Genomic DNA, 24,074 nt, shown 5'->3' on the forward strand with positions numbered 1-24,074 from the left:
GCCTCGACTTGTTTTTGTTGTCGTCACTTTTTTAATTGTGTCTCCGCAGGTTTAGAGTCTGAATTATTGATGAAGGAAACTTTGAGTAAACAAGTGACGTCGAGGCGTCGCTTCACGAGAGCCGTTTACACTGAACTCTCTGTTCAAGTACTTCTATCAAAATACTTCTATTTAAATACTTCTATTGAAATACTTCTATTTAAATACTTCTATTAAAATACTTCTATTAAAATACTTCTATCAAAATACTTCTATCAAAATGCTTCTATTAAAATACGTATATTAAAATACGTATATTGAAATACTTCTATTGAAATACGTATATTGAAATACTTCTATTGAAATACGTATATTAAAATGCTTCTATTAAAATACTTCTATCAAAATGCTTCTATTGAAATACTTCTTTTAAAATACTTCTATTGAAATACTTCTATTAAAATACTTATTTTAAAATACTTCTATTAAAATACTTCTATTTAAATACTTCTATTAAAATACTTCTATTTAAATACTTCTATTAAAATACTTCTATTAAAATACTTCTATCAAAATGCTTCTATTAAAATACTTCTATTAAAATACGTATATTGAAATACGTATATTAAAATGCTTCTATTAAAATACTTCTATTGAAATACTTCTATTGAAATACGTATATTAAAATGCTTCTATTAAAATACTTCTATTGTTATACTTCCATTGAAATACTTCTATTAAAATACTTCTATTGTTATACTTCTATTGTTATACTTCTATTGAAATACTTCTATTAAAATACTTCTATTGTTATACTTTTATTGAAATACTTCTATTGTTAAAATTCTATTGAAATACTTGTGTTAAAATACTTGTTTTAAAATACTTTGTATTGTTATACTTCTATTGAAATACTTCTGTAAAAATACTTCTATTGAAATACTTCTATTAAAATATTTCTATTTAATTTATTTTACTCTATACACAAATATTAACAAAAGATTTATGTTTTTTCTTGTTTAAACACAGTTTGTGTTTAAAGGGTTCGAGTCTCACGAGGTTTTCTCTCTTTAGCAACGTCCACTGAGCTAATGGCTACAGACGATGATCTCGATGTTATTTAATGTGTCTCTTAAAACACAAACGTGATGAATAAGTTATTTCTTATCTTAAATGATGTGGAAGTTAAAGTTTCATCAGACTTTGAATTTACATCAAAATCAAACCTTTTCATTGTTTTTACATTTTTTAATTCAATGAATGAATGAATTCAGTGTAAAAAAGGATTAAAACAAAATTGATACAAACAAAATATTCTGTTACTCTATAACGAAGACACTGTTTCTTTAAGCAACAGCAGGTGACCTCATGAAACCCTTGCAGGAGCCAAGTTCTCAAGCAGGAAAGATCCAAGACATTTGAAAGGATTAATTGATCTTCAAACTGACACCAGATCAGTTCTGTGACTTCTTAGCTCGACATGTTGCTAACAGTTAGCTCGACATGTTGCTAACAGTTAGCTCGACATGTTGCTAACAGTTAGCTCGACATGTTGCTAACAGTTAGCTCGACATGTTGCTAACAGTTAGCTCGACATGTTGCTAACAGTTAGCTCGACATGTTGCTAACAGTTAGCTCGACATGTTGCTAACAGTTAGCTCGACATGTTGCTAACAGTTAGCTAGTGTTTTCAAACTAGAATCTAAATAGTTTACATCTATAAGTAAAAACTTTTATTCTTCGTGACAGAAACATAAGAATAAAATCCTTTGATCGTGTGTGAAATAAAGTGAATCTTTCATACGGATCATTATTATACTGATAATGTTTTCAAGGACACAAGCCTGCAGCTCATGTTCGTGTCGTTATCCATCGTATGTTTTATTCTATCTTTCGTTTAACGGGTGAAAACACCGACCGAGTCTCAGAGCGTTTACGGTTTTCTTCTCTGGCGTCAACATCCTGCAGCGTCACTGTTGCACATGTGCAGAACGTACACTTTTGCCGACAGACTGGTGTGTACGAGGCCTCAAGCTGTTTGTGTCACATTGTGTTACACAATTACAAAGACACTGTTTCTTTAAGCAACAAATACAGGAGCCAAGGTCTCAAGCAGGACAGTTGTAAGTAAGTAAGTGAGTAATTTTTATTTGTATAGCGCTTTTCCAGACCAGGGTCACAAAGCGCTTAAACAATCAAAACAATATTCAATAAAGTACATACTTTAAAGATCAAGATAATACTGAGAACACAACAGGAGTTCCAGAGAATCAAGGAAAAGCCTGAACAAATAGAAACGTCTTAAGATGTTAGTCTGGAAGGATTTCTCTCTGGTCCGGAAGTTCAGGAACCATCAGTAGATTCTGATCCACAGACCTCAGAGCCCGAGCTGGGGTGTAAGTCTGGATCAGATCACTGATGGAAGGTCTGACCATGAATAGATCTGAAAGTAAGAACCAGAATTTTAAAGTTGATCCTGAAAGAAACTGGCAGCCAGTGAAGAGTTTGAAGGAGAAATGTGAGTTCTTCTACTAGTTCTCGCTGCAGAGTTTTGAATCAACTGCAGACGAGAAGATCCTTCTTGTTAAGACGTGAAAACAAACTGTTACAATAGTCCAGACGAGAAGAAACAAACGCATGGATTATAAGATCCAGATCATGTTCCAACAACATTTTCCTAAGTTTAGAGATTTTTCTCAGTTGAAGGAAACAGTTTCTGGTCAGTTTTCTTCAGTGTTGAACAAGAGACATGTCTTTATCAAATACAACACCCAGGTTTCTCAGGCTCAGTTTGACAGACTGACCTAAGTCACCCAAGTACTGACTCAACCCTGGAACCTTATCATCAACAATCACCAGAGTTTCAGTTTTGTCCACATTTAGCTTCAAAGTGTTTTCACTCATTGTTTGATTTCTAGCAACAATTGACTAAGTTCAGCCTCTGGGGCTCAGTTGGATCAACAGAGCAGTAGAGCTGGATGTCATCAGCAAACATGTGATAAGAAACATCTGGAAATTTCTGAATGATTTTCCCGAGGGGAATCAAGTACAGCAAAAACAATAAAGGACCCAGAACAGAACCTTGAGGGACTCCACACAACAGATCTGCCAATTCAGACCTCATTTGATTGACAGATACACTAAAACTGCGCCCAGAAAGGTAAGATGAGAACCATTCTAACACAGACCCAGACAGTCTTCATCCCTCAGTCTTCTCAACAGGATCTGGTGATCAACTGTGTCAAAGGCTGAGGACAGATCCAAGAGAACCAAAACATCATGATGTCACTGGACACTTTCAGTAAAGCTGTCTCCGTAGAGTGATGTTTACGGAAGCCAGACTGAAACTTCTCATGGATGTCGCTCTGATCCAGGAACAGCTGCTCAGACACCACCTTCTCCAAGATCTTGGACAAGAAAGGGAGCTTAGAAATAGGCCTGAAATTACTGAGGTCAGTTGGGTCTAAGCCTGGCTTTTTGAGCAGAGGCTCCACAATGGCATGTTTAAATGCATTGGGAAAAAACCCTGTGGAAAGGGAGAGGTTCACCATATTGGTAACCCAGGGGCCAATTACATCAAATACTTTGATAAAAAGTCTACAAGGAAGGTTATCTGAGCAAGAGGAGGGTTTGATCTTGTTCACTAGTGAAATGAAATATCACCCAGAGATACAGCAGTGAAGGAAGACCAAGAGGAGGAGATGGGCTCAGAGACAGTAGGGGTTCCAAACAAAGAGGGAAAGATTTTCTCTTTGATCAATATAATTTTGTCAATGAAAAATCTCAACAATGCATTGCTGTCAGCTTCACAGAAGACAGGCGTGATTTGAGGAGCAGGAGACACGAGAGAATTAATTGTGTCAAACAACACTTTGGGGTTTTTCTTATTTGCTGCTACCAGTTTTCTGATGTAATCAGATCTAGCAGTTTCCACCATCTCATTGTAAGAAGACATCAGATCCCTGAGGTGAAGTCTGTGCACCTCAAGTTTAGTGGACTTCCAGAGACGCTCAGTCTTTCGACAAAGTCTCTTCAGACTCAGGAGATCTTCATTTTTCCAAGGGCATCATTCAGAATTTTTAATTTCGATTTAACAGGTGCCACTTGATCCAGTTTTTCAACACAATGATCAGTGAAACGGTGAATCAAACTGTCCACGTTAAGGCAGTCATTGAAGGAAAGAGGGTCAAACTGAAAAACTGTCTGCAGTATCAGCTGAGATGAGACGCCTCTGAGACCTAACTTTCAAAGGCTTAGGTTCAGGGATGAAGTCCAGGTTAAACAAGACAAGATAATGATCCCTCAGATGGACATCATGTACAGATACATTAGAAATGTCCAGGCCAAGAGTAGAACCAAGTATTTTTTGATGAGTGGGTTCAGAAACATGTTGCTCAAAATTAAAGGCTTCAGTTAAAGTTAAAAGTTCTTTAGCAGAGCAAGATGTGACGTCATCAACATGAAGATTAAAATCTCCAAGAATGAGAACAGATTCCATTTGAATAATGGAAGATAAGAAGTCACTGAAGTCTTTCAAGAACACTGAAGGACCAGGCGGACGGTAGATTGACACACAATAGAAAGGTCTTGTAGAACCAACCAAGGTCATCTGAGACTCAAAAGAAGTGAATTCCTGTGTCTGAATCACTTTGCAAGAACAACTCTCCCTAAAAACTGTAGCAAGACCTCCTCCACGACCAGAGAGGCGAGGCTTCCCCAGGACAGCGCTCCCTACTGGACAGAGTTCGTTCAGATGAATAAACTCTTCCTCTCTCTGCCAAGTCTCAGAAAGACATAATAAATCCAAATTAACTCTTGTGAAAAGATCATTAAGAATAAAGGATTTATTAGTAATGGAGCGAACATTAAGAAGTCCCACATTCAGCACTGAAGACGTCACTGATGACATCACTGATGACATCACTGATGACATCACTGACAGCAGAGCGGGATCTTTTGAAGCGAACATGTCACGTGGTTGACGGCTGTCACTCACGTTCAACTCGGTAGTAAAAGCCGAATTAAAGAGAGGAAATGAAAAAATCTTGTAACATTTATGTAGATCTTGTGGTGTGTAAGGTAAGGTAAGGTAAGGTAAGGTAAGGTAAGGTAAAACGTTATTGATTAAATTGTTTTTTACCAATAGCCAGCAATTTTTCATAAACAATAAAAAATAAAATAAGAAAAGAACATAAGAGAAAGAACAAGATGACACAATCTAAGTCTAAAGATAAAGATAAAGAACACAGATCAAAGAAAAACAAAAAAGACAAAGGATACAAAGACTAACATGGAACAGAACATCCAGATACTCTCACTCCACTCCTGCCCCCGAACTCAAAATTGTACAATTTAATAGCCCGAGGAATGAATGAGTCCCTGAGTCTATTAGTGTTGCATTATGGGTAGGAGCATTCGTGCACTCATTCTGCTTCTCTGCTCACTGATGACAGTGTTGAGAGGATGATGTCATCATCATGATGGACAGTAGTTTGTTCAATGATCTCCTCTCAGCAACTGTCACCAGTGAGTCCAGCTTCATTCCAACCACAGAACCAGCCCTCCTGATCAACCTGTTGACCTGTTGACCTGTTGACCTGTTGACCTGTTGACCTGTTGACCTGTTGACACTCCTCTTGGACACATTCCCAACACACCACAGCGTATAGAACATAACACTGGCCACCACAGACTGGTAGAACATGCAGAGGAGCTTCTTGCAGATGTTAAATGATCGAAGCCTCCTCAGAAAGTACAGTCTACTCTGAACTTTCTTATATACATGGTCTGTGTTGCAGGACCAGTTTACTGTCCATCCACACACCGAGGTACTTATAGTTGTCCACTATCTCCACCTCGTCGCCTCTGATGGACACTGGACGTGGCTTTGTCCTGAACCTCCTGAAGTCCAAGACCAGCTCCTTGGTCTTTGAGGTGTTCAGCTGCAAGTGGTTCCTCTCACTCCAGTCCACAAAGTCACGTATCAGACTCAGACTCATCAGACTCCTATCTACACAAGTGTAACACTTGTGTAGATCTTGTGGTGTGTAACATTTATGTAGATCTTGTGGTGTGTAACATTTATGTAGATCTTGTGGTGTGTAACATTTATGTAGGTCTTGTGGTGTGTAACATTTATGTAGGTCTTGTGGTGTGTAACATTTATGTAGGTCTTGTGGTGTGTAACATTTATGTAGATCTTGTGGTGTGTAACACTTGTGTAGATCTTGTGGTGTGTAACATTTATGTAGATCTTGTGGTGTGTAACATTTATGTAGATCTTGTGGTGTGTAACATTTATGTAGGTCTTGTGGTGTGTAACATTTATGTAGATCTTGTGGTGTGTAACATTTATGTAGATCTTGTGGTGTGTAACATTTATGTAGATCTTGTGGTGTGTAACATTTATGTAGATCTTGTGGTGTGTAACATTTATGTAGATCTTGTGGTGTGTAACACTTGTGTAGATCTTGTGGTGTGTAACATTTATGTAGATCTTGTGGTGTGTAACATTTATGTAGATCTTGTGGTGTGTAACATTTATGTAGATCTTGTGGTGTGTAACATTTATGTATGTCTTGTGGTGTGTAACATTTATGTAGATCTTGTGGTGTGTAACACTTGTGTAGATCTTGTGGTGTGTAACATTTATGTAGATCTTGTGGTGTGTAACATTTATGTATGTCTTGTGGTGTGTAACATTTATGTAGATCTTGTGGTGTGTAACATTTATGTAGGTCTTGTGGTGTGTAACATTTATGTAGATCTTGTGGTGTGTAACATTTATGTAGGTCTTGTGGTGTGTAACACTTGTGTAGATCTTGTGGTGTGTAACATTTATGTAGGTCTTGTGGTGTGTAACATTTATGTAGGTGTTGTGGTGTGTAACATTTATGTAGATCTTGTGGTGTGTAACATTTATGTAGATCTTGTGGTGTGTAACATTTATGTAGATCTTGTGGTGTGTAACATTTATGTAGGTCTTGTGGTGTGTAACATTTATGTAGGTCTTGTGGTGTGTAACATTTATGTAGATCTTGTGGTGTGTAACATTTGTGTAGATCTTGTGGTGTGTAACATTTATGTAGATCTTGTGGTGTGTAACATTTATGTAGGTCTTGTGGTGTGTAACATTTATGTAGGTCTTGTGGTGTGTAACATTTATGTAGATCTTGTGGTGTGTAACACTTGTGTAGATCTTGTGGTGTGTAACATTTATGTAGATCTTGTGGTGTGTAACATTTATGTAGATCTTGTGGTGTGTAACACTTGTGTAGATCTTGTGGTGTGTAACATTTATGTAGGTGTTGTGGTGTGTAACACTTGTGTAGATCTTGTGGTGTGTAACATTTATGTAGGTGTTGTGGTGTGTAACACTTGTGTAGATCTTGTGGTGTGTAACATTTATGTAGGTCTTGTGGTGTGTAACACTTGTGTAGATCTTGTGGTGTGTAACATTTATGTAGGTCTTGTGGTGTGTAACACTTGTGTAGATCTTGTGGTGTGTAACAGGTTTGTGTAATATGATTAAATATTATAAATAATGACCTTTGAACTCTCAACAGTTTAAGGGGCCACACTTTGTTTTTGAGGATTAAGAACTTAATAATAATAATAATAATAATAATAATAATAATAATAATAATAATAATAATAATAATAATAATAATAATAATAATAATAATAATATTAATAATAATAATAATAATAATAATAATAATAATAATAATAATAAGACGTCGTGTCAAATGTGTTCTCGAGTCACGTGACAAACTCCAGCACAGCCAGGATGCGTGTGATTGGTCAGTTCAGACGATGACATCATCTCGTCGACTATTTAACGTCGTTGATGAACAGAAGTGATCGTCTGTTCAGACCGACTCAAGCTCACGTGAGGTTAGATCCTTTCTTCACCTTTTTCTTCACCTTTTTCTTCACCTTTTTCTTCACCTTCTTTTCTTCACCTTCTTTCTTTCACTTCTTTATTTCAATCTGTTTGTTCTTCTTGTCATCTTTTCGTTTAGTGTCTTTCATGACTTTTCATCTTCATTTATGGTTTTACTTCTGAGACATTTAAGTAAACATATCAAATCTTAGATTATATTATAATTCTAAATATAAAACTTTAACAGTTTGATTTATTTACTTTATTTTATTATCTTCATTTATATTTTTAATTCAAATTTTAAACAAATTAGTTTTCCTGCTTTTTTACATTTCTTAAAGTAATATTAGATCATGTTGGATCCAAATATATCTATATGTATATAGATAAAGATATATTTATATTTATATTAATATACAATTAACATCAATTCAAAACTTTGATTCTCGAATGAAGTGAATTATTTTAACTTGTTTATTATTTATTCTTGTTTGTCTTTAAATATCTTTATTTACGTCTCAATATATTTTGTGTTTACAAACTTTTGCATTATATATAAATATATATATATATAAATATATGTATATTTAAAACTGTGTTCTCTGTGTGTTAGATGTGGTGATGAACTACACAACAGGTGTGTAACAGTGGTGTGTTCTCTGTGTGTTAGTTGTGGTGATGAACTACACAACAGGTGTGTAACAGTGGTGTGTTCTCTGTGTGTTAGTTGTGGTGATGAACTACACAACAGGTGTGTAACAGTGATGTGTTCTCTGTGTGTTAGTTGTGGTGATGAACTACACAACAGGTGTGTAACAGTGGTGTGTTCTCTGTGTGTTAGTTGTGGTGATGAACTACACAACAGGTGTGTAACAGTGGTGTGTTCTCTGTGTGTTAGTTGTGGTGATGAACTACACAACAGGTGTGTAACAGTGGTGTGTTCTCTGTGTGTCAGTTGTGGTGATGAACTACACAAAAGGTGTGTAACAGTGATGTGTTCTCTGTGTGTTAGTTGTGGTGATGAACTACACAACAGGTGTGTAACAGTGGTGTGTTCTCTGTGTGTTAGTTGTGGTGATGAACTACACAACAGGTGTGTAACAGTGGTGTGTTCTCGGTGTGTCAGTGATGAACTACACAACTGGTGTGTAACGGTGATGTGTTCTCTGTGTGTTAGTTGTGGTGATGAACTACACAACAGGTGTGTAACAGTGATGTGTTCTCTGTGTGTTAGTTGTGGTGATGAACTACACAACAGGTGTGTAACAGTGGTGTGTTCTCTGTGTGTCAGTGATGAACTACACAACAGGTGTGTAACGGTGATGTGTTCTCTGTGTGTTAGTTGTGGTGATGAACTACACAACAGGTGTGTAACAGTGGTCTGTTCTCTGTGTGTTAGTCGTGGTGATGAACTACACAACAGGTGTGTAACAGTGGTGTGTTCTCTGTGTGTCAGTTGTGGTGATGAACTACACAACAGGTGTGTAACAGTGATGTGTTCTCTGTGTGTTAGTTGTGGTGATTAACTACACAACAGGTGTGTAACAGTGGTGTGTTCTCTGTGTGTTAGTTGTGGTGATGAACTACACAACAGGTGTGTAACAGTGGTGTGTTCTCTGTGTGTTAGTTGTGGTGATGAACTACACAACAGGTGTGTAACAGTGGTGTGTTCTCTGTGTGTTAGTTGTGGTGATGAACTACACAACAGGTGTGTAACAGTTTGTGTGTTCTCTGTGTGTCAGTTGTGGTGATGAAGTACACAACAGTTGTGTAACAGTGGTGTGTTCTCTGTGTGTCAGTTGTGGTGATGAACTACACAACATGTGTGTAACAGTAGTGTGTTCTCTGTGTGTCAGTTGTGGTGATGAACTACACAACATGTGTGTAACAGTAGTGTGTTCTCTGTGTGTCAGTTGTGGTAATGATATACACAACATGTGTGTAACAGTAGTGTGTTCTCTGTGTCAGCGCTACACAACAGGTGTGATGAACTACACAACATGTGTGTAACAGTAGTGTGTTCTCTGTGTCAGCTACACAACAGGTGTGATGAACTACACAACATGTGTGTAACAGTAGTGTGTTCTCTGTGTCAGCTACACAACAGGTGTGTAACAGTAGTGTGTTCTCTGTGTGTCAGTTGTGGTGATGATATACACAATATGTGTGTAACAGTAGTGTGTTCTCTGTGTCAGCTACACAACAGGTGTGTAACAGTAGTGTGTTCTCTGTGTGTCAGTTGTGGTAATGATATACACAACATGTGTGTAACAGTAGTGTGTTCTGTGTGTCAGTTGTGGTAATGATATACACAACAGGTGTGTAACAGTAGTGTGTTCTCTGTGTGTCAGTTGTGGTGATGATATACACAATATGTGTGTAACAGTAGTGTGTTCTCTGTGTCAGCTACACAACATGTGTGTAACAGTAGTGTGTTCTCTGTGTGTCAGTTGTGGTAATGATATACACAACATGTGTGTAACAGTAGTGTGTTCTCTGTGTCAGCTACACAACAGGTGTGATGAACTACACAACATGTGTGTAACAGTAGTGCGTTCTCTGTGTCAGCTACACAACAGGTGTGATGAACTACACAACATGTGTGTAACAGTAGTGTGTTCTCTGTGTCAGCTACACAACAGGTGTGATGAACTACACAACATGTGTGTAACAGTGGTGTGTTCTCTGTGTGTCAGTTGTGGTGATGATATACACAACATGTGTGTAACAGTAGTGTGTTCTCTGTGTCAGCTACACAACAGGTGTGTAACAGTAGTGTGTTCCCTGTGTCAGCTACACAACAGGTGTGATGAACTACACAACATGTGTGTAACAGTAGTGTGTTCTCTGTGTCAGCTACACAACAGGTGTGATGAACTACACAACATGTGTGTAACAGTAGTGTGCTCTCTGTGTCAGCTACACAACAGGTGTGATGAACTACACAACATGTGTGTAACAGTAGTGTGTTCTGTGTGTCAGCTACACAACAGGTGTGATGAACTACACAACAGGTGTGTAACAGTAGTGTGTTCTCTGTGTGTCAGTTGTGGTAATGATATACACAACATGTGTGTAACAGTAGTGTGTTCTCTGTGTGTCAGCTACACAACAGGTGTGATGAACTACACAACATGTGTGTAACAGTAGTGTGCTCTGTGTGTCAGCTACACAACAGGTGTGATGAACTACACAACATGTGTGTAACAGTAGTGTGCTCTGTGTGTCAGCTACACAACAGGTGTGATGAACTACACAACATGTGTGTAACAGTAGTGTGCTCTGTGTGTCAGCTACACAACAGGTGTGATGAACTACACAACATTTGTGTAACAGTAGTGTGTTCTCTGTGTCAGCTACACAACAGGTGTGATGAACTACACAACATGTGTGTAACAGTAGTGTGTTCTGTGTGTCAGCTACACAACAGGTGTGATGAACTACACAACATGTGTGTAACAGTAGTGTGTTCTGTGTGTCAGCTACACAACAGGTGTGATGAACTACACAACATGTGTGTAACAGTAGTGTGTTCTCTGTGTCAGCTACACAACAGGTGTGATGAACTACACAACATGTGTGTAACAGTAGTGTGTTCTCTGTGTGTCAGTTGTGGTGATGAACTACACAACATGTGTGTAACAGTAGTGTGTTCTCTGTGTGTCAGTTGTGGTGATGAACTACACAACATGTGTGTAACAGTAGTGTGTTCTCTGTGTGTCAGTTGTGGTAATGATATACACAACATGTGTGTAACAGTAGTGTGTTCTCTGTGTCAGCTACACAACAGGTGTGATGAACTACACAACATGTGTGTAACAGTAGTGCGTTCTCTGTGTCAGCTACACAACAGGTGTGATGAACTACACAACAGGTGTGTAACAGTAGTGTGTTCTGTGTGTCAGCTACACAACAGGTGTGATGAACTACACAACATGTGTGTAACAGTAGTGTGTTCTCTGTGTGTCAGTTGTGGTAATGATATACACAACATGTGTGTAACAGTAGTGTGTTCTCTGTGTCAGCTACACAACAGGTGTGATGAACTACACAACATGTGTGTAACAGTAGTGTGTTCTCTGTGTCAGCTACACAACAGGTGTGATGAACTACACAACATGTGTGTAACAGTGGTGTGTTCTCTGTGTGTCAGTTGTGGTGATGATATACACAACATGTGTGTAACAGTAGTGTGTTCTCTGTGTCAGCTACACAACAGGTGTGATGAACTACACAACAGGTGTGATGAACTACACAGCCGAGCTCACACCTGTGCGCGCCGTCCTCTCGATGCTCCCCTGCTTCCTGTTCCTGTACGTCAACGCGGTGATGCTAGCGTCGCTGCTGCTGCGCCGCGAGCTGCTGCAGTCGTCGCGCTACCTGTTGTTCGCGCACCTGCTGCTCACCGACTCGCTGCAGCTGCTGTCGTCCATGCAGCTCTACCTGCTCGCCGCCGCACGCACACGCATGGCGAGCTCGTCCTGCGCCGCCAACCTGGTGGTGGCGTCCTTCATCGTCAAGCTGCCGCCGCTCAACCTCGCCGTCATGTCGCTGGAGCGCCTGGTGGCCATCCGGCTGCCGCTGCGCCACGCCCAGATCACCACCAGGGGGCGCACGGGCGCGGCCATCGCGCTCACCTGGTCGCTGGCGTCGCTGGACTCCTTCGCGCACCTGCTGCTGGTGCTGCGCGCCGACGGCGGCGGCGGCGGCGCCTTCCGGCTGCGGCGCGCCTGCAACAGGGACGCCGTGTTCGGCCGCCGCGTCTTCGCCGTGGTCGCCGCCTTCTTCGACATCCTGGTGTTCGTGGGCGTCAGCCTGGTCATCGTCGCCACCTACCTGCTGATCCTGTGCGCCGTGGGTCAGGTGCGGCGCAACAGGAAGGCGCGGCGCACGCTGCTGCTGCACTTCCTGCAGCTGTGCATGTGTCTGACGTCCATCTTGTTCCACATGATCAACAGACCCGGCGAGTCGAGCTCAGAGCCGGAGGCGGCGAGGGGTCTGCAGTACGGACTCTTCCTCGCCCTCATCATCTTCCCCAAGAGTCTGAGTCCGCTGGTCTACGGTCTGAGGGATCGGCACTTCAGGCCCGTCTTCAGGTACTACTTCACCTGCGGCCTGACCCCGCCCGTCAAGACCTGAGCCGTCGCCGCCGGGACCGGGGCGTGACCTCTGACCCCCCGTGATGTGTCGACACGAAAACATGTTTACGTCGAAGAATAAACAACAAAAACTTTATTGAAACATTTATTGAAACATTTATTGAAACATTTATTGAAACATTTATTGAAACATTTATTGAAACATTTATTTAAAAACTTTATTGAAACATTTATTGAAACTTTTATTGAAACTTTTATTGAAACATTTATTGAAACATTTATTGAAACATTTATTTAAAAACTTTATTGAAACATTTATTGAAACATTTATTTAAAAACTTTATTGAAACATTTATTGAAACTTTTATTGAAACATTTATTCAAACATTTATTCAAACATTTATTTTAAAACTTTATTGAAACATTTATTGAAACATTTATTGAAACATTTATTCAAACATTTATTCAAACATTTATTCAAACATTTATTGAAACATTTATTGAAACATTTATTCAAACATTTATTGAAACATTTATTCAAACATTTATTCAAACATTTATTTAAAATTGTATTTAAACTTTTATTTAAACTTTTATTTAAACTTTTATTCAAACATTTATTTTAACATTTATTTAAAATGTTATTGAAACATTTATTGAAACATTTATTGAAACATTTATTGAAACATTTATTGAAACATTTAAACATTTATTAAAAATTGTATTTAAACTTTTATTCAAACTTTTATTTAAACATTTATTGAAACTTTTATTCAAACATTTATTGAAACATTTATTGAAACATTTATTGAAACTTTTAAACATTTATTAAAAAATGTATTTAAACTTTTATTGAAACATTTATTGAAACATTTATTTAAAAACTTTATTGAAACATTTATTGAAACATTTATTTAAAAACATTTACTGAAACATTTATTGAAACATTTATTTAAAAACTTTATTGAAATATTTATTGAAACATTTATTGAAACATTTATTTAAAAACTTTATTGAAACATTTATTTAAACATTTATTTAAACATTTATTTAAACATTTATTGAAACTTTTATTGAAACATTTATTGAAACATTTATTTAAAAACTTTATTGAAACATTTATTGAAACATTTATTGAAACTTTTATTTAAACATTTATTTAAACATTTATTGAAACATTTATTGAAACTTTTATTTAAACATTTATTGAAACATTTATTGAAACATTTATTTAAAATTTTATTTAAACTTTTATTTAAACTTTTATTTAAACTTTTATTCAAACATTTATTCAAACATTTATTCAAACATTTATTTAAACATTTATTTAAAATGTTATTGAAATTTTTATTTAAACTTTTATTTGAACTTTCATTTAAACTTTCATTTAAACTTTTATTTAAACATTTATTCAAACATTTATTCAAACATTTATTCAAACATTTATTTAAACATTTATTTAAACATTTATTCAAACATTTATTCAAACATTTAAACATGTATTTAAAAACTTTATTGAAACATTTATTTAAACATTTATTTAAAATGTTATTGAAATATTTATTGAAACATTTATTGAAACATTTATTGAAATATTTATTTATACATTTATTTAAACATTTATTTAAACCTTTATTTAAACATTTATTTAAACATTTATTGAAACTTTTACTGAAACATTTATTTAAACATTTATTTAAAATGTTATTGAAACATTTATTGAAACATTTATTGAAACATTTTATTTAAACTTTTATTTAAACTTTTATTTAAACTTTCATTTAAACTTTTATTTAAACATTTATTCAAACATTTATTCAAACATTTAAACATGTATTTAAAAACTTTATTTAAACATTTATTCAAACATTTATTCAAACATTTATCGAAACATTTATTTAAACATTTATTTAAACATTTATTTAAACTTTTATTTAAACATTTATTCAAACATTTATTCAAACATTTATTCAAACATTTATTTAAAAACATTATTGAAACATTTATTGAAACATTTATTCAAACATTTTTTTAAAAACATTATTGAAACATTTATTGAAACATTTATTGAAATATTTATTGAAACATTTATTTAAACATTTATTGAAACATTTAAACATTTATTGAAACATTTATTTAAACTTTTATTTAAACTTTTATTCAAACATTTATTCAAACATTTATTCAAACATTTATTCAAACATTTAAACATTTATTTAAAATGTTATTGAAACATTTATTGAAACATTTATTGAAACATTTATTGAAACATTTATTAAAACATTTATTTAAACATTTATTGAAACATTTATTGAAACATTTATTGAAACTTTTACTGAAACATTTATTTAAACATGTATTTAAAATGTTATTTAAACTTTTATTTAAACATTTATTCAAACATTTATTCAAACATTTAAACATGTATTTAAAAACTTTATTCAAACATTTATTTAAACATTTATTCAAACATTTATCGAAACATTTATCGAAACATTTATTTAAACATTTATTTAAACATTTATTTAAACTTTTATTTAAACATTTATTCAATCATTTATTCAAACATTTATTCAAACATTTATTTAAAAACTTTATTGAAACATTTATTGAAACATTTATTGAAACATTTATTTAAAAACTTTATTGAAACATTTATTGAAACATTTATTGAAACATTTATTTAAAAACTTTATTGAAACATTTATTGAAACATTTATTGAAACATTTATTGAAACATTTATTTAAAAACTTTATTGAAACATTTATTGAAACATTTATTGAAACTTTTATTTAAACATTTATTTAAACATTTATTGAAACATTTATTTAAACATTTATTTAAACATTTATTTAAAAACTTTATTGAAACATTTATTGAAACATTTATTTAAACTTTTATTTAAACATTTATTTAAACATTTATTGAAACATTTATTGAAACTTTTATTGAAACATTTATTGAAACATTTATTGAAACATTTATTTAAAATTGTATTTAAACTTTTATTTAAACTTTTATTTAAACTTTTATTCAAATATTTATTCAAACATTTATTCAAACATTTATTTAAACATTTATTTAAAATGTTATTGAATTTTTTTTTTAAACTTTTATTTGAACTTTTATTTAAACTTTCATTTAAACTTTTATTTAAACATTTATTCAAACATTTATTCAAACATTTATTCAAACTTTTATTTAAACATTTATTCAATCATTTATTCAAACATTTATTTAAAAACTTTATTGAAACATTTATTGAAACATTTATTGAAACATTAATTGAAACATTTATTTAAAAACTTTATTGAAACATTTATTGAAACATTTATTGAAACATTTATTGAAACATTTATTTAAAAACTTTATTGAAACATTTATTGAAACATTTATTTAAAAACTTTATTGAAACATTTATTGAAACATTTATTGAAACATTTATTGAAACTTTTATTTAAACATTTATTTAAACATTTATTGAAACATTTATTGAAACTGTTATTGAAACATTTATTTAAACATTTATTTAAACATTTATTTAAACATTTATTTAAAAACTTTATTGAAACATTTATTGAAACATTTATTCAAACTTTTATTTAAACATTTATTTAAACATTTATTGAAACATTTATTGAAACTTTTATTTAAACATTTATTGAAACATTTATTTAAAATTGTATTTAAACTTTTATTTAAACTTTTATTCAAACATTTATTCAAACATTTATTTAAACATTTATTTAAAATGTTATTGAAATTTTTATTTAAACTTTTATTTGAACTTTTATTTAAACTTTCATTTAAACTTTCATTTAAACTTTTATTTAAACATTTATTCAAACATTTATTCAAACATTTATTCAAACATTTATTTAAACATTTATTTAAACATTTATTCAAACATTTATTCAAACATTTAAACATGTATTTAAAAACTTTATTCAAACATTTATTTAAACATTTATTTAAAATGTTATTGAAATATTTATTGAAACATTTATTGAAACATTTATTGAAATATTTATTTATACATTTATTTAAACATTTATTTAAACCTTTATTTAAACATTTATTTAAGCATTTATTGAAACTTTTACTGAAACATTTATTTAAACATTTATTTAAAATGTTATTGAAACATTTATTGAAACATTTATTTAAAATTTTATTTAAACTTTTATTTAAACTTTTATTTAAACTTTCATTTAAACTTTTATTTAAACATTTATTCAAACATTTATTCAAACATTTAAACATGTATTTAAAAACTTTATTTAAACATTTATTTAAACATTTATTCAAACATTTATCGAAACATTTATTTAAACATTTATTTAAACATTTATTTAAACATTTATTTAAACATTTATTCAAACATTTATTCAAACATTTATTCAAACATTTATTTAAAAACATTATTGAAACATTTATTGAAACATTTATTCAAACATTTATTCAAACATTTTTTTAAAAACATTATTGAAACATTTATTGAAACATTTATTGAAATATTTATTTAAACATTTATTTAAACATTTATTGAAACATTTAAACATTTATTGAAACATTTATTTAAACTTTTATTTAAACTTTTATTTAAACATTTATTCAAACATTTATTCAAACATTTAAACATTTATTTAAACATTTATTTAAAATGTTATTGAAACATTTATTGAAACATTTATTGAAACATTTATTAAAACATTTATTTAAACATTTATTGAAACATTTATTGAAACATTTATTGAAACTTTTACTGAAACATTTATTTAAACATGTATTTAAAATGTTATTTAAACTTTTATTTAAACTTTTATTTAAAATTTAATTTAAACTTTTATTTAAACATTTATTCAAACATTTATTGAAACATTTAAACATGTATTTAAAAACTTTATTGAAACATTTATTTAAACATTTATTCAAACATTTATCGAAACATTTATTTAAACATTTATTTAAACTTTTATTTAAATATTTATTCAATCATTTATTCAAACATTTATTCAAACATTCATTGAAACATTTATTTAAAAACTTTATTGAAACATTTATTGAAACATTTATTTAAAAACTTTATTGAAACATTTATTGAAACATTTATTGAAACATTTATTTAAAAACTTTATTGAAACATTTATTGAAACATTTATTGAAACATTTATTGAAACATTTATTTAAAAACTTTATTTAAACATTTATTGAAACATTTATTGAAAAAATTATTTAAAAACTTTAGTGAAACATTTATTGAAACATTTATTGAAACTTTTATTTAAACATTTATTTAAACATTTATTGAAACATTTATTGAAACTTTTATTGAAACATTTATTGAAACATTTATTTAAAATTGTATTTAAACTTTTATTTAAACTTTTATTTAAACTTTTATTCAAACATTTATTCAAACATTTATTCAAACATTTATTTAAACATTTATTTAAAATGTTATTGAAACATTTATTGAAACATTTATTGAAACATTTATTTAAAATTTTATTTAAACTTTTATTTAAACTTTTATTTAAACTTTTATTTAAACTTTTATTTAAACTTTCATTTAAACATGTATTTAAAAACTTTATTGAAACATTTATTGAAACATTTATTTAAAATGTTATTGAAATATTTATTGAAACATTTATTGAAATATTTATTTATACATTTATTTAAACATTTATTTAAACCTTTATTTAAACATTTATTTAAACATTTATTGAAACTTTTACTGAAACATTTATTTAAACATTTATTTAAAATGTTATTGAAACATTTTTTGAAACATTTATTTAAAATTTTATTTAAACTTTTATTTAAACTTTTATTTAAACTTTCATTTACACTTTTATTTAAACTTTTATTCAAACATTTATTCAAACATTTAAACATGTATTTAAAAACTTTATTTAAACATTTATTTAAACATTTATTCAAACATTTATCGAAACATTTATTTAAACATTTATTTAAACATTTATTTAAACTTTTATTTAAACATTTATTCAAACATTTATTCAAACATTTATTCAAACATTTATTTAAAAACATTATTCAAACATTTATTCAAACATTTATTCAAACATTTATTTAAAAACATTATTGAAACATTTATTGAAACATTTATTGAAATATTTATTTAAACATTTATTTTAACATTTATTTAAACATTTATTTAAACATTTATTTAAACATTTATTTAAATATTTATTTAAACATTCATTTAAACATTTATTGAAACATTTATTGAAACTTTTATTTAAACTTTTATTTAAACATTTATTCAAACATTTATTCAAACATTTAAACATTTATTTAAACATTTATTTAAAATGTTATTGAAACATTTATTGAAACATTTATTGAAATATTTATTTTAACATTTATTTTAACATTTATTTAAACATTTATTTAAACATTTATTTAAACATTTATTTAAATATTTATTTAAACATTCATTTAAACATTTATTGAAACATTTATTTAAACTTTTATTGAAACTTTTATTTAAACATTTATTCAAACATTTATTCAAACATTTAAACATTTATTTAAACATTTATTTAAAATGTTATTGAAACATTTATTGAAACATTTATTGAAATATTTATTTATACATTTATTTAAACATTTATTTAAACCTTTATTTAAACCTTTATTTAAACATTTATTTAAACATTTATTGAAACTTTTACTGAAACATTTATTTAAACATTTATTTAAAATGTTATTGAAACATTTATTGAAACATTTATTTAAAATTTTATTTAAACTTTTATTTAAACTTTCATTTAAACTTTTATTTAAACATTTATTCAAACATTTATTCAAACATTTAAACATGTATTTAAAAACTTTATTTAAACATTTATTTAAACATTTATTCAAACATTTATCGAAACATTTATTTAAACATTTATTTAAACATTTATTTAAACTTTTATTTAAACATTTATTCAAACATTTATTCAAACATTTATTCAAACATTTATTTAAAAACATTATTGAAACATTTATTCAAACATTTATTCTAACATTTTTTAAAAAACATTATTGAAACATTTATTGAAATATTTATTGAAATATTTATTTCAACATTTATTCAAACATTTATTCAAACATTTATTTAAAAACATTATTGAAACATTTATTCAAACATTTATTCAAACATTTTTTAAAAAACATTATTGAAACATTTATTGAAACATTTATTGAAATATTTATTTCAACATTTATTTAAACATTTATTGAAACATTTATTTAAACTTTTATTTAAACTTTTATTGAAACATTTATTCAAACATTTATTCAAACATTTAAACATTTATTTAAAATGTTATTGAAACATTTATTGAAACATTTATTGAAACATTTATTGAAACATTTATTGAAACATTTATTAAAACATTTATTTAAACATTTATTGAAACATTTATTGAAACATTTATTGAAACTTTTACTGAAACATTTATTTAAACATGTATTTAAAATGTTATTTAAACTTTTATTTAAACATTTATTCAAACATTTATTCAAACATTTAAACATGTATTTAAAAACTTTATTCAAACATTTATTTAAACATTTATTCAAACATTTATCGAAACATTTATCGAAACATTTATTTAAACATTTATTTAAACATTTATTTAAACTTTTATTTAAACATTTATTCAATCATTTATTCAAACATTTATTCAAACATTTATTTAAAAACTTTATTGAAACATTTATTGAAACATTTATTGAAACATTTATTGAAACATTTATTTAAAAACTTTATTGAAACATTTATTGAAACATTTATTGAAACATTTATTGAAACATTCATTTAAAAACTTTATTGAAACATTTATTGAAACATTTATTTAAACATTTATTTAAAAACTTTATTGAAACATTTATTGAAACATTTATTGAAACATTTATTGAAACTTTTATTTAAACATTTATTTAAAATGTTATTGAAACATTTATTGAAACATTTATTGAAACATTTATTTAAAATTTTATTTAAACTTTTATTTAAACTTTTATTTAAACTTTCATTTAAACATGTATTTAAAAACTTTATTGAAACATTTATTTAAACATTTATTTAAAATGTTATTGAAATATTTATTGAAACATTTATTGAAATATTTATTTATACATTTATTTAAACATTTATTTAAACCTTTATTTAAACATTTATTTAAATATTTATTGAAACTTTTACTGAAACATTTATTTAAACATTTATTTAAAATGTTATTGAAACATTTATTGAAACATTAATTGAAACATTTATTTAAAAACTTTATTGAAACATTTATTGAAACATTTATTGAAACATTTATTTAAAAACTTTATTGAAACATTTATTGAAACATTTATTGAAACATTTATTTAAAAACTTTATTGAAACTTTTATTTAAACATTTATTTAAACATTTATTGAAACATTTATTGAAACTGTTATTGAAACATTTATTTAAACATTTATTTAAACATTTATTTAAACATTTATTTAAAAACTTTATTGAAACATTTATTGAAACATTTATTTAAACTTTTATTTAAACATTTATTTAAACATTTATTGAAACATTTATTGAAACTTTTATTGAAACATTTATTGAAACATTTATTTAAAATTGTATTTAAACTTTTATTTAAACTTTTATTTAAACTTTTATTCAAACATTTATTCAAACATTTATTTAAACATTTATTTAAAATGTTATTGAAATTTTTATTTAAACTTTTTTTTGAACTTTTATTTAAACTTTCATTTAAACTTTTATTTAAAAATTTATTCAAACATTTATTCAAACATTTATTCAAACATTTATTTAAACATTTATTTAAACATTTATTCAAACATTTATTCAAACATTTAAACATGTATTTAAAAACTTTATTCAAACATTTATTTAAACATTTATTTAAAATGTTATTGAAATATTTATTGAAACATTTATTGAAACATTTATTGAAATATTTATTTATACATTTATTTAAACATTTATTTAAACCTTTATTTAAACATTTATTTAAACATTTATTGAAACTTTTACTGAAACATTTATTTAAACATTTATTTAAAATGTTATTGAAACATTTATTGAAACATTTATTTAAAATTTTATTTAAACTTTAATTTAAACTTTTATTTAAACTTTTATTTAAACTTTTATTTAAACATTTATTCAAACATTTATTCAAACATTTAAACATTTATTTAAACATTTATTTAAAATGTTATTGAAACATTTATTGAAACATTTATTGAAATATTTATTTAAACATTTATTTTAACATTTATTTAAACATTTATTTAAACATTTATTTAAACATTTATTTAAATATTTATTTAAACATTCATTTAAACATTTATTGAAACATTTATTTAAACTTTTATTTAAACTTTTATTTAAACATTTATTCAAACATTTATTCAAACATTTAAACATTTATTTAAACATTTATTTAAAATGTTATTGAAACATTTATTGAAACATTTATTGAAATATTTATTTATACATTTATTTAAACATTTATTTAAACCTTTATTTAAACCTTTATTTAAACATTTATTTAAACATTTATTGAAACTTTTACTGAAACATTTATTTAAACATTTATTTAAAATGTTATTGAAACATTTATTGAAACATTTATTTAAAATTTTATTTAAACTTTTATTTAAACTTTCATTTAAAGTTTTATTTAAACATTTATTCAAACATTTATTCAAACATTTAAACATGTATTTAAAAACTTTATTTAAACATTTATTTAAACATTTATTCAAACATTTATCGAAACATTTATTTAAACATTTATTTAAACATTTATTTAAACTTTTATTTAAACATTTATTCAAACATTTATTCAAACATTTATTCAAACACTTATTCAAACATTTATTTAAAAACATTATTGAAACATTTATTCAAACATTTATTCAAACATTTTTTAAAAAACATTATTGAAACATTTATTGAAATATTTATTTCAACATTTATTTAAACATTTATTGAAACATTTATTTAAACTTTTATTTAAACTTTTATTGAAACATTTATTCAAACATTTATTCAAACATTTAAACATTTATTTAAAATTTTATTGAAACATTTATTGAAACATTTATTGAAACATTTATTGAAACATTTATTAAAACATTTATTTAAACATTTATTGAAACATTTATTGAAACATTTATTGAAACGTTTACTGAAACATTTATTTAAACATGTATTTAAAATGTTATTTAAACTTTTATTTAAACATTTATTCAAACATTTAAACATGTATTTAAAAACTTTATTCAAACATTTATTTAAACATTTATTCAAACATTTATCGAAACATTTATCGAAACATTTATTTAAACATTTATTTAAACTTTTATTTAAACATTTATTCAATCATTTATTCAAACATTTATTCAAACATTTATTTAAAAACTTTATTGAAACATTTATTGAAACATTTATTGAAACATTTATTTAAAAACTTTATTGAAACATTTATTGAAACATTTATTGAAACATTTATTGAAACATTTATTGAAACATTTATTTAAAAACTTTATTGAAACATTTATTGAAACATTTATTGAAACATTTATTTAAACATTTATTTAAACATTTATTTAAAAACTTTATTGAAACATTTATTGAAACATTTATTGAAACTTTTATTTAAACATTTATTTAAAATGTTATTGAAACATTTATTGAAACATTTATTGAAACATTTATTTAAAATTTTATTTAAAATTTTATTTAAAATTTTATTTAAACTTTTATTTAAACTTTTATTTAAACTTTCATTTAAACATGTATTTAAAAACTTTATTGAAACATTTATTTAAACATTTATTTAAAATGTTATTGAAATATTTATTGAAACATTTATTGAAATATTTATTTATACATTTATTTAAACATTTATTTAAACCTTTATTTAAACATTTATTTAAACATTTATTGAAACTTTTACTGAAACATTTATTTAAACATTTATTTAAAATGTTATTGAAACATTTATTGAAACATTAATTGAAACATTTATTTAAAAACTTTATTGAAACATTTATTGAAACATTTAT

At 27.7% G+C, this 24,074-nt stretch overlaps 1 protein-coding gene across 1 annotated transcript; it reads left to right on the forward strand.

Annotated features, from left to right (window-relative positions):
- Positions 1 to 12,088: 12,088 nt before the first annotated feature.
- On the forward strand, positions 12,089 to 13,003 carry LOC148065701 (odorant receptor 131-2-like). Its single transcript, XM_087808064.1, has one exon. The coding sequence runs from the start codon at positions 12,089 to 12,091 to the stop codon at positions 13,001 to 13,003; it is 915 nt and encodes a 304-aa protein (XP_087664190.1).
- Positions 13,004 to 24,074: the final 11,071 nt, after the last annotated feature.

The sequence above is a fragment of the Callionymus lyra genome, chromosome 14 (genome assembly GCF_982586985.1).
Source record: "Callionymus lyra chromosome 14, fCalLyr1.hap1.1, whole genome shotgun sequence".
Taxonomy (NCBI): Eukaryota; Metazoa; Chordata; class Actinopteri; order Syngnathiformes; family Callionymidae; genus Callionymus; species Callionymus lyra.

Coding starts and splice junctions, on each gene's coding strand:
- LOC148065701 (XM_087808064.1), top strand. CDS start 12,089: ATGAACTACACAACAGGTGTGATGAACTACACAGCCGAGCTCACACCT.